Source organism: Ictalurus furcatus, chromosome 14, assembly GCF_023375685.1.
Source record: "Ictalurus furcatus strain D&B chromosome 14, Billie_1.0, whole genome shotgun sequence".
In the NCBI taxonomy this organism is placed as follows: domain Eukaryota; kingdom Metazoa; phylum Chordata; class Actinopteri; order Siluriformes; family Ictaluridae; genus Ictalurus; species Ictalurus furcatus.
The window spans coordinates 14,672,827-14,686,645 of NC_071268.1; the positions used below are offsets into that span (position 1 = coordinate 14,672,827).

At 39.6% G+C, this 13,819-nt stretch overlaps 1 protein-coding gene across 1 annotated transcript; it reads left to right on the plus strand.

The window, feature by feature from the left end:
- The first annotated feature begins 5,825 nt into the window (after positions 1-5,825).
- On the plus strand, positions 5,826-13,663 carry rag1 (recombination activating 1). Its single transcript, XM_053642350.1, has 4 exons — positions 5,826-6,636; positions 7,624-7,974; positions 8,282-9,402; positions 10,057-13,663. Exons 2-4 carry the CDS (start codon positions 7,646-7,648, stop codon positions 11,802-11,804), a joined length of 3,198 nt encoding a protein of 1,065 aa, XP_053498325.1. The 5' UTR covers positions 5,826-6,636; positions 7,624-7,645; the 3' UTR covers positions 11,805-13,663.
- Positions 13,664-13,819: the final 156 nt, after the last annotated feature.

Here is a 13,819-nt window from a genome sequence, read left to right on the forward strand (position 1 = left end):
CTTTGAGTGGAGAAGAAGACCAGAAAGAGAAAACAGAGTGAGACAGAGAAAGACAGAAAGAGAAAGAGCGAGAGAGAGAATCGAACTGAAAGCATGCACAGCATAATGAGGAGCTGAACATGTTTAATCTGCTAAAGCCTGCCATTCTTTTCCCCAGTAGAACAATTATTCCTGATTTAAAGTGATGAAAGCTTCATCGATATGCTGTGGCATCATGGGAGATGTGATCCTGTTCCAGACCTGCTGAAAGAATAAAAGGTACATATGTAAAAACATGAAAGACTAGAGGTTATGAGAATAATTATCAAAAACACAGAAAAGAGACAGCAGACCTGTTCAATGCATGAGCTCTTAGCGAAAAAGGGATTTTCAAAGGCTCTTCTAGGGTTTTATTGTATAGTTAGTTATGCCATAAAAGGGTTGAACTCTCTATTCTGATTAGTTTTTGATTAATTTTCTGTAATTGCAGCTCTAACAATAGTTCCAACTGTTATATTAATATGCTTGGTCTTATATGTTCTCATTTCTATATTAACAAATTACACTGACTTTTAGCTGACACTCCACATAAACAGATGAAAATGTATAGAATTGTATAGACATGTTGCTTTTGCATTTTTGTAGGAGTCTCCTGTCCAAGGCTGTTCATTTAAGGCAGCGGCTCTTAACCTTTTTGCGAGTGTGACCCACTTTTAAGAATGAATTAAGCTCATTAGCCCCCTAGCTCATTAGCTCCCACCTCTCCTCCAGCCCCTGGCCCTGCCCAATGTTTCAGACTACTCAGTGGGATGGTTGTGCTCGGATAGAGGATTCGAGGCGGTCAAGTCGTGGCTGATGAAAAGACGCAAACTATCTTCAATCACGAGTCTGGCTCTATATTTGTTCGTCGGTTACACAGACTCTGGAAAAACAGAGAAAAACAATCTCACAGAGATTGGTTGATGCGAATGGGAGAGTTTTTTATCAATGCCTTGTCACTCAATTCTCAGTGTTCAGTGTGCATGAATATCCAAAGATTTGCCAATGGCTTCTCTGCGAACCTCTGTGTACAATCGTAAAAATGTTTTTGAGAGAGAGAGAGAGAGAGAAAGGCTGGTGAAGGAAAAACTTTTTATAGTTGCTGTAACATAAATGATATCAGGATCTAACTTGTTTTGTGGACATTCCACAACATTTAACATAACTATGAACAAATAAAAAGTGTGATGTTTCATTCTTTCATTGATAACAATTGTAATCATAGCCAAATTGCTGTGGTATAAGAGGAATGAAACACTTTTTTTTTTTTAAATAAAACACTCGTCTCCACCAATAGCTGGTATGTGGTGGGCGTTCTGGCACAGTATGGCTGCTGTCGCAACATCCAGGTGGATGCTACACACTAGTGGTGGTTGAGGAGATTTCCCCCCATACAATGTAAAGCGTTTTTATTGTCTAGAAAAGTGCTATATAAATGGAACTGTAACTAACTGTAACTGTAACTTTGGGACATGCTGTTATTGGGAAAAAAACAAATCCGCTTTGGGATGGTAACAGTAACGCCACTTCACGCTCATCACACAATTAAAAAAAATTTTTTTTTTTGACCTGTATTAATATCTATGCCTTGTAACACGTATGCATTTTCTGCACGTAATTGTTTTACACATACTTGATACTGTCATGTTTTGTTCCTTACTTATCATCTATATACTGTATGTAAGCAAGAAAGAAACACGTTTTTGGGAATAGTTTGCATCTGATACATCATATTTTAATTCCCAACAGCACTATATTCCTAAAAACAACATGGAATATCTTGACAAAGCCATACAAAGTAGGAGGTTTATCTCTTAAGACTACCATATTGATTTACTCAAGATCCCTTTTCACTTTTAGGGACAATTTCTGCCCTCATTGCTCAACTTGGGGAAACTTGAGTATAGTTTTGCTCCCAGTAGGTATCAAGATCATTTCTCATGTCTGAGGATGTCTTTTCCTTTTTGCTTATCTGAGTCTTGGTTGAAACCATTACAAGAAAAAACACAAACCTGGCCTTGGATCAGCGAAAGAGGGCAATGTTGAGGAGCTCCACTATCACTCAGCAGGTGTGCTGTTCAGTTGGTGATAACTGTAACAAAGCCACCTAAACAACGGCCCTCCCCACCGTTCCCTCCCATGTACATAGAAATTCAACCACTACACAATAACACCCCATGCCGTGCCAGGTGGCCAGGTGGCTGTGTCAACACCAGACAGTTTTCCTTTAAATCAAACTGCCACTGCGTTTATCAATAACAAGTCAATTAGTGGATGTGAATGAGATGAGCGGGTCTCTGGGGTTCACTGCCAGTTTGTTACGGACATCTTTATCCGTTCAGCTCAACATGAAAAAACTCTATGTAAATGGTAGTCTATAGCACCTGCCATTTCAAACAAACACACACACAGTGCCTGATTTGTCATTATAGATTTGTCTTTTTTTAGATTAATACCTTGGATTTAAATTGGGATTTAGGAGGTGGTGGCACCAAAATGCTTTCATAAGTAGCAAGAATGTGGGAACAGTACTGTGTGCTGTAGAACTCTCTGGAGTTTTAAACACTCAGTACGTTTACATGGATAACAATAATCCAATATTAACCCGATTAAGACAATACTCTGATTAAGAAACTACCATGTAAACAGCAATTTTTTTATTACCTTAATCTGACTAAAGTCACACTCGAAGTAAACACAAATTGAATTAAGACGTGGAGTATTCCTATTTTAGTCGCATTATTGACATGCATTACAGGCATGTAAACACATTAATCACACTATTAACGTGGGATTTTTCACCGCATTTTGTGATAGGACACGTACACACACACAGCAGTGCTCAACCGTTTGATGGCAAACAAGAGAGCACGGCTGCGTCTGAAACCACGTACTTACCTATCTACTACATAGTAGGTGAAATACATGCATTTCGGCTAATATATAGTAGGTAAGGATGCGGTTTCGGACGCAGCCCATGGCTTCAAGCAGTCGTCTGTTTGCATGTACAGCATGACAAATAATTAACTGCACTTGAAGCTTTCGTGAAATTAAAAAATAAACACCCAAATCTGTATATAGTACCAAAACAAAGACTAACTGTATGTCGAGACGTGAAATTCTGGAGGGAATGTCAGGTGTTCTATAACATGTAAAACAGGAACATGAAAGAAGTATTCTAAAAGCGACTCATGTAAAAACCTTAATAACAATGTCTTATTCAGAATAAGGTTAATAATTAGATTATTGTTGTCCATGTAAACGTAATCACTGATATGAGGAATTGTGATTAAAACTGAAAATTTCCCCATATATGTTTCTATACTATGGGTTTAATTGATCTAACTTCACTTGGATGGCACCCTAATATTAATTATATTAATTAATAATTATAGAAAAGTGACAGCAGTATTTGGTGATAAGATAATCACAAGACAACATGCAGTGCATATTAGGTGCAAATAACAAGATACAAGACAATATGTATTCTCTGTGCAAATAGGCCTCTCTCTTTATGTAGTGTTTTCCTATTAGAGACAACCATTAACCCTTAATCATTAAGGAACTTTTATAAACAATACATAAAAATGTTCTCAGAACACCAGAAAAGTTGACAATATTCTAGGACCTAAAATGTTATTTAACCTATAAATGTTACCTAGGATATGAGGCAAATTTAGCTATTTCCAATCTGTTACCTCTATTCTCTCAATTTCTCTAATAAGTCTTGTTACTCTGTTTCATTTGCATCTGATTCAACATCCATCTAGCTCTACAAATATTTTTGAGTCATCTTTATGATGTCTGACTGTCATTAATCCTGGCTCCTCATGTACAATATTAATTATGTGTGGCAGAGGCTGACACTAAAGGAACAAACTGTAGTCACCGCAGCATTTAATAAGAGGACTGACAGATTCTAGTGTGGCAGAGCAGTGTCCTGCAGAGAGCAGACCAGATTAAACCACAACTAGAATTCAAACAAGGATGATTCTTACGCAAATACGCTGTCGATGTAAAGAGACAAACTATCAAGCCATTCTCATTAGTGGTCATCCCTGTCTGTCACAACATAGACTATTCCACAAGGGGCTGAAACAGACGTTATCACAAATGAAATTCTAGTTCAAGGAGCCCTTAACAAAGACAGAACTGCGTCAGTTCAGTGAGTGCTGGGAGACACTCAGATAATCTGTCAGATGGGGGGAAAAAATGAACAGGTCATTAGAGTGGTGACAGTCTTTTGGGACATAACCCATCCTTTGTGAACAGGCCTAGAAACCTGACTGCTGTATGTAGGGCAAAGCTGTGTGAACGTAACGGTTGTAACTCCAGCAGCTCTTTCTAGTGTTTGTCTCATATGCAGTGCAGCAGTTCTGCTTTTGTTCAGGTCCAGAGCTGAAAAATGGCTGGCTGGTTCTAGACCACTTGCATCAGGCTGGTGTAGTGTTGTGCCTCCATGTGACAAATAGTAAGGAACTAAATTGCCAAAAGGTCAAGGGTACTTATGTTCCTGTGTATATTTCAGGACCAAACTTAGAACCGGAAAATCTGTATTCAACACATACAGTGTGTATAAGTATATGAAATATCAGCACAGAATCATACACAAATACATCACATGTCATATATACAGTATATGTATCAAATAAATATTAAAATGAAAGCATTACTCTGGGAGCTATGTCCTATACAGCAGGGGTTCTCAAAGTTTTACAGCTAGGGACCAATTTAAAGCTGCAGTATCGAAGTTTTTTTGGTTAAAAATTGAACACAATTCAATTATTGAGCAAGTATGTAAAAAATCAGTGTCTCCTTACCTTACACAATTCGCAATGGTAAGCTTATAATAATGACTTATAATTTGAGCTGTCAGGTGAGATTTTGTGGGAAATTTTTTGCGTGGCCTTTGAGGTCACCACATCTTTGTGTGGTTACATTACATCCGTAAACAGAAAGGAGACGAGCCGGCTACTATATGTGTGGGTGCTGAAGGTGTTGGAGTGTTTGTAGATTGTTCTTACAAGAGTTGCTTAGAATTTAAACTTGTAATCTAGATGGCTGCTTTTCATCTGGATAGTTCTAAACAAAATCATCGTTGACATCTGATGAATCGGCTGTTGTCAAAACCAAGACGCCTCTAACTGCAGAGAGCCTGCAATCAAAAAGGGAAAGGGACTGAGCCTGTGCTAAAACGAGAATAAATATTGACATGGCTTTTAAGAGGTGGCGAAAACTCAGAGATCTGAAGGGACTGAAGACGCAGAGATAGCCTTTTTTTTCTGCTAAACAGGTAAGACATTTCAGTGGCTCAATAGGTAGCTAGCTAACATTAGCGCACTTCTTCGCTTGATTCAGCTAGGTATCGAGTTTCCTGTTTTTTTGGTTGTTTGTTTTGCTATGTGGTAAATTGTACTTATTTTCTGCTAGCTATAAAAGAGAGCAACTCACCTCTACTCCAAGAAAATCATATCCACCACCACCACCGTTGTCAAATATTGGAGCTAATATACAACACATATGAATACCTCAAACCATTAGATTCATCCGCACAGATTAGCAGAACCCATGTAAAAAAAACCCAAAAAAACTCTGCAAGTAACTTGCAGTTTTATATTTCAAACAGAGATGGTGACAGAGAGGCAAAAGTTCAGTACTGCAACTTTAACTTAAAAAAATGTAAGATTTCAGGGGCTTAATCTGTAAATGAAAATTCAAATAACATTACGATATTATGGCATAATATTTTTTTATTCATTGGAGCCAGAGAGCTTTTAAAAATTTATTTTAGATATGATTAGATAGTTGACATACTGTATAAATGTGGGTTGTGATTTTCTCCACTGTAACAAAATGTAAAATCTCATGGATCCCCTGGAAATGCTTAATGAACTTTGAGAATCATGGGTATACATCATATTTCTTCATTAATTCATTAATTTATTCATTCATTCATCTTCAGTAAGTGATGATAATCCTGGTCATGGTCATGGTGGATCAAAAATCACCATGCAAACACAATTTCACATACTCGTTCACATCAGATTAGCCAGTCCACCTACTGCCATGTTTTTGGGAGGTGGAAGGAAACTGGAGAACTCGAAGGAGAACATGTGAAACTCGACACAGACAATAACCCAAGCTCCGACTTGAACCGCAGCCTTTGGAGCTGTAAGGTGGCATTGACCCAGTATATTCATTGTTCTTTATGTCTGTGTTCACAACTGTGAGCTGTAAATGACAACGGTAAAGGCTGTGTGTGTGTGTGTGTGTGTGTGTGTGTGTGTATATGTGTGTGCATGTGCATGTGTGTGTGTGTGTGTGTGTGTGTGTGTGTGTGTGTGTGTGGTTAGCACTCTCACTCCTCCCCATTTACTCCATATCATTCAGGTGGCATGGGGTATCGGTTATGGACTCCCCAGTGTGGTATAAATAGGAGTCTCTCCCTCCTATGGAGAGACACAATCCTAGGTAGGAACACTGAGATCCAAACAGACACAGTGAGAGAAGAGAAGAGACACTCAAACATCCAAAACACACACACTCATCTCTGCATCTGTGCTCCCATGCAGAAAAGACCCCAGGGGACACAGCACCAGCTGAGCCTCAAAAAACAAGGTAGGAGAACCCAGCTGACTGGCAGAGTGAGTCTGCCCAGCTGTTTGTGTGTGTCTGCCTGTTTGTGTGAGCCAATGTGTGTTAGTGTGAGCTTTAAAGGATGCTGATAGTTAAAGAGACACAGGATGCAGACAAAATCTTTTGAGAGGTGACAGAGATAATGCCAAAATGTGGCCACTGCAGGACTGCTATGGTAAGCACTAGTTGATTTATTAATAGAGGATTTGCTTGATAGCTTTATAGCATGAGACAAAAGCTTAATGTCAAAGTTGTTTTGGAAGACTGCCAGTGTTTAACACCTACTGGGATTCCTGTAGTTTAATGTGGTTGTGGTCCTTGATTATTTCTATCATTCTGAATTTGTTCAATAGTTACAACTCCAGTCACTTTTCCTAAATTTTTCATCTATAACAGTAGGCCTTAAAACTTTTCAGTGAACTCTCTTCTCCTTTCAATCAATAACCGAGTATCATAGTTTCATTATTCTCCTGTTTACCCCTCTTAAAATGCCAGTGTAGCACCCCTAAAGCCCTGACTCCAGTTCCACTTGAGAAAATGTCTAATATGAGAGATTGATGGATCTTAAAGGATAAAAGTGCCCATTTAGCAAACTTGCCATGCCCAATAAAAAACAGACATGCTAGAAAAAAACAGACATGCTTACTCTTAGAGCAGAAACTTAAAGCAGCCGATCGATTCCTGAATGGTTGTCTCATGAATTTTACAGAGGAGCTAAATGCCGCTTACAGAATAATGCAGCACTGTGGGTCAGAGCTTAACACTTCATTGTGTGCTGGGATTTTGGGACACTCAGTACAAAACTTTCAACTAAGTCAATATGCTTGATTTTGACACAGAACTGGGTCCGTTATGGGTGTGAAACATTTGAATAATTTGTGGAAAAAAAATCCATAACAGCCTGGCTGTACAATGATAACATGACCTCCTAGTTCACAAAATGAAGCTCCTGCATCTGCTCCTTCACAGAAGCTAAGACTGTGCTCATACCATGGACACGATGGAGACAGAGCTGTATGTTCCACCAGATTCACCGAGAGCTTCCATGCCAGATGAGTTGTGTCATCCTTATTCCAACTTCTCGAATTGGAAGTTTAAGCTGTTTCGAGTTCGTTCATTGGAGAAGGCTCCCCTTCCTAGTGAACCTCTCCTGGAGAAGGAGGCTGAAGTGAAGGTGGGTGAACAGGTGGACAGCCTGAGTGTTCCTGGCAGCATTATGAAGATCTGTCTAGGGGGCAAAAATAAGGAGAATGTGGCGGGCGCTGGCAGGCAAGTGGATCTCAAGCTTCAGGAGATTGACACACATATGGACCTTCTCAGGTAAATAGAAGATATCATGGTGAGATCTTGGAATTATTATTTGACAATTCTCTTGCAAGATAGTGAATCATAAAGGTTTGACTCTCAATAAAATCAAAGTAGACATGACTTTTCTCAATAAAATCAAAGTAGACATGACTTTTCAGATTTATATTATTTTTACTTAAGTAATATATTCAGTGGCATATATGTAGCATATTGATGACAGTTAAAAAAATCAGATAGAACATTCAAAAAAACCCTTAACAATTCGTACCCCTTAACAATTCGTATCCCTTAACAATTCATGTTCAACAATTCTGTTCAGGTCTTTATGCCGCTTATGTGGCATACTTCTGAGAAAAGCAAAAGGTCCCAAGCATGAAGTCCAAGGAGACCTGGATGAGTCCAGCAAATATGCATTGCGCAGGATGGGCTGCAAGGCTTCTAGATGGCCTGACATCATCCTGAAGGTGTTTAAAGTAGATGTGAGTGGAGACATGGAATCCATCCACCCTCCCATGTTCTGTCATCGTTGCTGGACTGTAGCTATGAGAGGAGGGGGAATATGTAGCTTCTCCAGGACCAGGGTCCCTATATGGAAGCCCCACAACTCACACTGCCTGCAGTGCTACCCCAAGAGACACATACTTCAGCGAAGAGGAAGGAAGAGAAGGAAACCACTACATAGCCTTCCCAAAAGGGCAAAGAGAGAGACATCTACAGGGGGCAATAGAGTGTGGAGACAGACCATAGACAACCCACCAACAATGGGCTTGAGAACATGGGTGAGGCCAGCTGCTCAGCGAAGCCTTTGGGTAAAGAATATAACTCACTGCCAGAAAGACCACCTAACCTCCACCCTACTCCCAGGTGATTTTCCAAAAGACTTTGTGAGTGCTATTGTGTGCCAAGTGTGTGATCACCTATTGTCTGACCCGGTCCAATCCCCATGCCAGCACCTCTTCTGCCGTAGCTGCATCCAAAAGTACAGCCGTGTATTGGGTCCCCAGTGTCCATCCTGTGGCCTCTTATTTAACCCATGTGACCTAAATAGTCCTGCCAAAGCCTTTCTGTCTATTCTCCACTCTCTTCCTCTGCTCTGCCCAAGAGAAGGTTGTGGGGAATTGGTCAGATTAGACTCCTTTGCAGACCACTGTCTAAATCACTGTTTTGAGACAGATGGCAAAAAAGAACAGAATTTTCCCCAGCAGGATGTGGATGGCTACTTACCTGTCAACAAAGGTGGTCGCCCTCGCCAGCACTTGCTCTCTCTGACACGAAGGGCTCAGAAGCACAGGCTGAGAGAGCTGAAGAATCAGGTGAAGGTATTTGCTGATAAGGAGGAGGGTGGAGATGTGAAGTCTGTGTGTTTGACACTGTTCCTGCTGGCACTGAGGGCAGGAAATGAACACAAACAGGCCGATGAGCTGGAGGCCATGATGCAAGGTAGGTCCAAGGTGCACATCAATAGTGCTAATGTCATTTAAAAAAAATAGTTTTTTAAATTAAATTAAATATCTGATTTTACCATAAAAGTAATAGTATAGCTATTTGCAGAAATTTGTGTCAGCTACACTTATATTTCACAATACTTTTGCATTAGACTAACGAAGTCATGAAATAACCCCAGTACACATTTGACGTGTGCCTCTCTACCACTGTTTGTGTTATTGTGCCTGGTTGTTAAATTTGTATGGGCTTATTACCATCAAGCTCCCGTCTGTCCCTCAATTACACTGCTTTTCTGAAAAGCCTGTTACAGTGAACACAGCATCAGCATCTCTGGTATCTATAAATGACACAGGCTATTCTATTCTCTTTTCTGGGTGACTTGGCCCAGCTGGTGTCTGTTTTCATCGTTGGCCAATAGATCTTTTTTTGTCTATTCTCCCAAATTACTCTTATAATCTTAAATTTCAAATATGCTGGGGGTAAGCTTTGCTGTGAGCAAAGTGACAGCACATTATTTCTCTCCCCACACCCCCATTGTCTTCAAATCTCTATACTTACTCCTCTGTTGCCTATACTTCTCTTTAAACATATTATTGTACCTGTGTAGGGTTCACAGTGGGTGCATTTTCTCTTTGTCTACTCTTACAGGCAGGGGTCTTGGCCTCCACCCAGCTGTGTGTCTGGCCATACGGGTCAATACATTCCTCAGTTGTAGTCAGTACCACAAGATGTACCGCACAGTCAAAGCTACTAGTGGACGCCAGATATTCCAGCCCTTGCACACTCTCCGTAACGCTGAAAAGGAGCTTCTTCCTGGCTTCCATCAATTTGAGTGGCAACCAGCTCTAAAAAATGTCTCAAACTCTTGCAATATTGGGATCATTGATGGGCTTTCTGGGTGGACAGCCTCTGTAGATGATGTACCTGCAGAGACCATTTCTAGAAGATTCCGCTATGATGTGGCACTAGTATCAGCTTTAAAGGACTTGGAGGAGGACATCATGGAGGGACTTAGAGAAAGAGGATTGGATGACAGCACCTGCACCTCAGGTTTCACTGTGGTGATTAAGGAGTCATGTGATGGCATGGGAGATGTCAGTGAGAAGCATGGAGGAGGACCAGCTGTCCCAGAAAAGGCAGTGAGATTTTCATTTACAGTGATGTCTATCACTATTCAAGCTGAAGGTGAAGAGGAAGCAGTCACTATCTTCCAGGAAAAAAAGCCTAACTCTGAGCTTTCCTGTAGGCCGCTGTGCCTCATGTTCGTGGATGAGTCTGATCATGAGATACTGACGGCCATCTTGGGACCTGTGGTGGCAGAGCGTAAAGCTATGAAGGAGAGTCGCCTCATTCTCTCTATAGGTGGGCTCCAACGCTCCTTCCGCTTTTATTTTAGGAGCACAGGCTATGATGAAAAAATGGTGAGAGACATGGAAGGTTTGGAGGCTTCAGGCTCCACTTACATCTGCACTCTCTGTGACTCAACACGAGCTGAAGCCTCTCAGAACATGGTGCTTCACTCCATCACTAGAAGCCATGATGAAAATCTTGAGCGCTATGAGATATGGAGAACTAACCCTTTTTCTGAGTCTGCAGAGGAGCTTCGGGATCGCGTCAAAGGGGTCTCAGCCAAGCCTTTCATGGAGACACAACCCACATTAGATGCCTTGCACTGTGACATTGGCAATGCTACTGAATTCTATAAGATCTTCCAGGATGAAATTGCTGAAGTGTACTTGAAAAACAACCCAACTCGAGAAGAGCGCAGACGCTGGCGGTCAGCCCTTGACAAGCAGTTAAGAAAGAAGATGAAGCTAAAACCAGTGATGAGAATGAATGGGAACTATGCCCGGCGACTTATGACCCGTGAGGCTGTTGAAGTTGTGTGTGAGCTAGTTCCTTCAGAGGAGCGCCGTGAGGCTCTGAAAGAACTAATGGAGCTGTACCTCCAGATGAAACCCGTGTGGCGTTCTACCTGTCCAGCTCGAGATTGTCCTGATCAGCTGTGCCGCTATAGCTTCAACTCTCAACGTTTTGCAGAGATCCTCTCCACCACATTCAAATATCGCTATGATGGCAAGATTACTAACTACCTCCACAAGACTTTAGCCCATGTACCTGAAATTGTTGAGCGAGATGGCTCAATTGGTGCCTGGGCCAGCGAAGGGAATGAATCTGGGAACAAACTTTTCCGCCGCTTCCGTAAAATGAATGCTAGGCAGTCCAAGACATTTGAGTTAGAAGACGTATTAAAACACCACTGGTTGTACACATCGAAGTATCTGCAGAAGTTCATGGAGGCTCATAGGAACTCAGCAAAAGCACTGCAAGCTACCATCAACCCAGAGGAATGCCCAGATGACTTAGATAATTCTCTTGACATAATAGACTTTTAAAAATTTGGGTTTCAGTAAATTTACTTGAATATACTTGGACATTTCATTGATTTACTTTTTATAATTACACCCTTGAAATGACACTTTTTCAAATAACTGATTTTTATTTCTTTAGATACGTGTCAATGCCATGTTGAATTACTTTATTGTTAACCTTTTTATGTTTTATACATTTCTCTGCAGCTGTAACTTTCTGACATAGATAAGATAGGGAGGGAAGGGCTATATATTTTTTATCTCAGATTTTGCAGACAGGCTTTTCTTTTCATCCTTGGCTGCTGGTGAAATATGGGAGAGTTTATTGAATTGCCAAGTTATGACACATTCAAGAATTTATACAGAAGGATTATTTATGGAATCAATTGAAAGCACTGTAAGTCATAGAAGGGGAATTGCTTTAAAAGAGACAACTTTTACAATCTCTGTATTAATTTATCACAGAGGAGGGCAGAGACAAAATGGAATTAGGGAAACTCAGACTGCCTTAGTTTCAGAGGAAATGGTGAAAGAAAAGAATGCTGCTGTACTCCAGGGACTTCTCTGGAAAAGAGCGTCATGGCCACACATATGTTCTTGGAAAAATTCCCAGAAAAACGTTATCCTACTGTACCTTCATTTTTACATCTCAAGACTTTGCACAACACTGAACACTTCACATTTGTTTTAGTAATTTTGCCTCAGACCATACACCTTGTTATTTTTAAAAACATTACATAGTCACTCTAATCATGAAGCTATTTTACAGTTCTATTGTTATATTAATGTCTTAATGTTCATTATAGCAGTTTGTGTAACCTGTGTAGGATGGACTGAGCTTTAATGGATTGATTGATTCATTCATTTACTTTATGTATTTAAGAAAATTGATTGATTGGTTACATTTGTTTACTGTGAAGTATTCTGAACATATTTTGTTACTGTAAGTGACTACTTGAATAATACATTGATTACATTCTTTTGTATTGGTGTCTTTGACGGACTGATTGATTGATTACATTAATACCCAGCACACTGTAACAATTTTAATATGTCAGTAGAAACCGAAAGCAAATAGGTGTTACTATGTACCCTGTTTATTGTTTATTTTTTTTATGGTATGCTATTGACATGTTACATTATTTGTGTTTTTGTGAGTATGTGATGTAGGGTACCACAAGGCTGATGGCCCAAAGGGCTGCAGAAAATTTCTACCTCCATGAATAGAACTTTACTAAGTGTTTATAGTTTGTGTGTTACATTTGTGCCTTTCTGAATTTGTACCCAAATTCTTTATTCAATTAAAATTGCAATTACTCATTTAAATAAATACTGATACAAGTGAAGTAAATTAAGTACAGTGTCAAATTCTTCACTCACATTAAAGTATAAAAATATAAACTGTTAAAATGACATCTGCTTCAAACCACAACCAGTGATATTCTTAAAATAGTGCCTCTTTCACTGAAGGAAACAAGGACTGTGGGGATATATTAGATGAATGCTAATTAACAACTAGTTGAATGCTAATAGCTAGCTTTCAAATACAAACTGCCTAGATAAATGCAAATAGTACACAGTTCCTCTCAAGGTTTCTTTCTCTTAAAACATCTTAGGGAGTTTTTCCTTGCCACTGTCGCCACTCAGTGGCTTGCTCAGTTGGGATAAATTCACACCTTTAATATCTGTATACCATGTTGATATTTCTGTAAAGCTGCTTTGAGACAATGTCTATTGTAAAAAGCGCTATACAAATAAAATTGAATTGAATTGAGTACACAGCAGCAGACAGATTACAGTGATGAGTATTAGGTCTCAATCTTCGTGTCATATCTGTTAAAGTATAGATTTGTTTAGATTTGTTAGATCAACACATTGAATCTGTCTATTGATATAATAATATTTATATAACTATATGATTATAGAGAAATGTGGTTTAAAATGTAGTGAGTAGAAAGTTAATATTTGTTTTTTGAAATGTAATAAGTAAAGGTTTGACCTATTTGTATGTAAAATAGGTTTGCATGTAAAATAAAAAC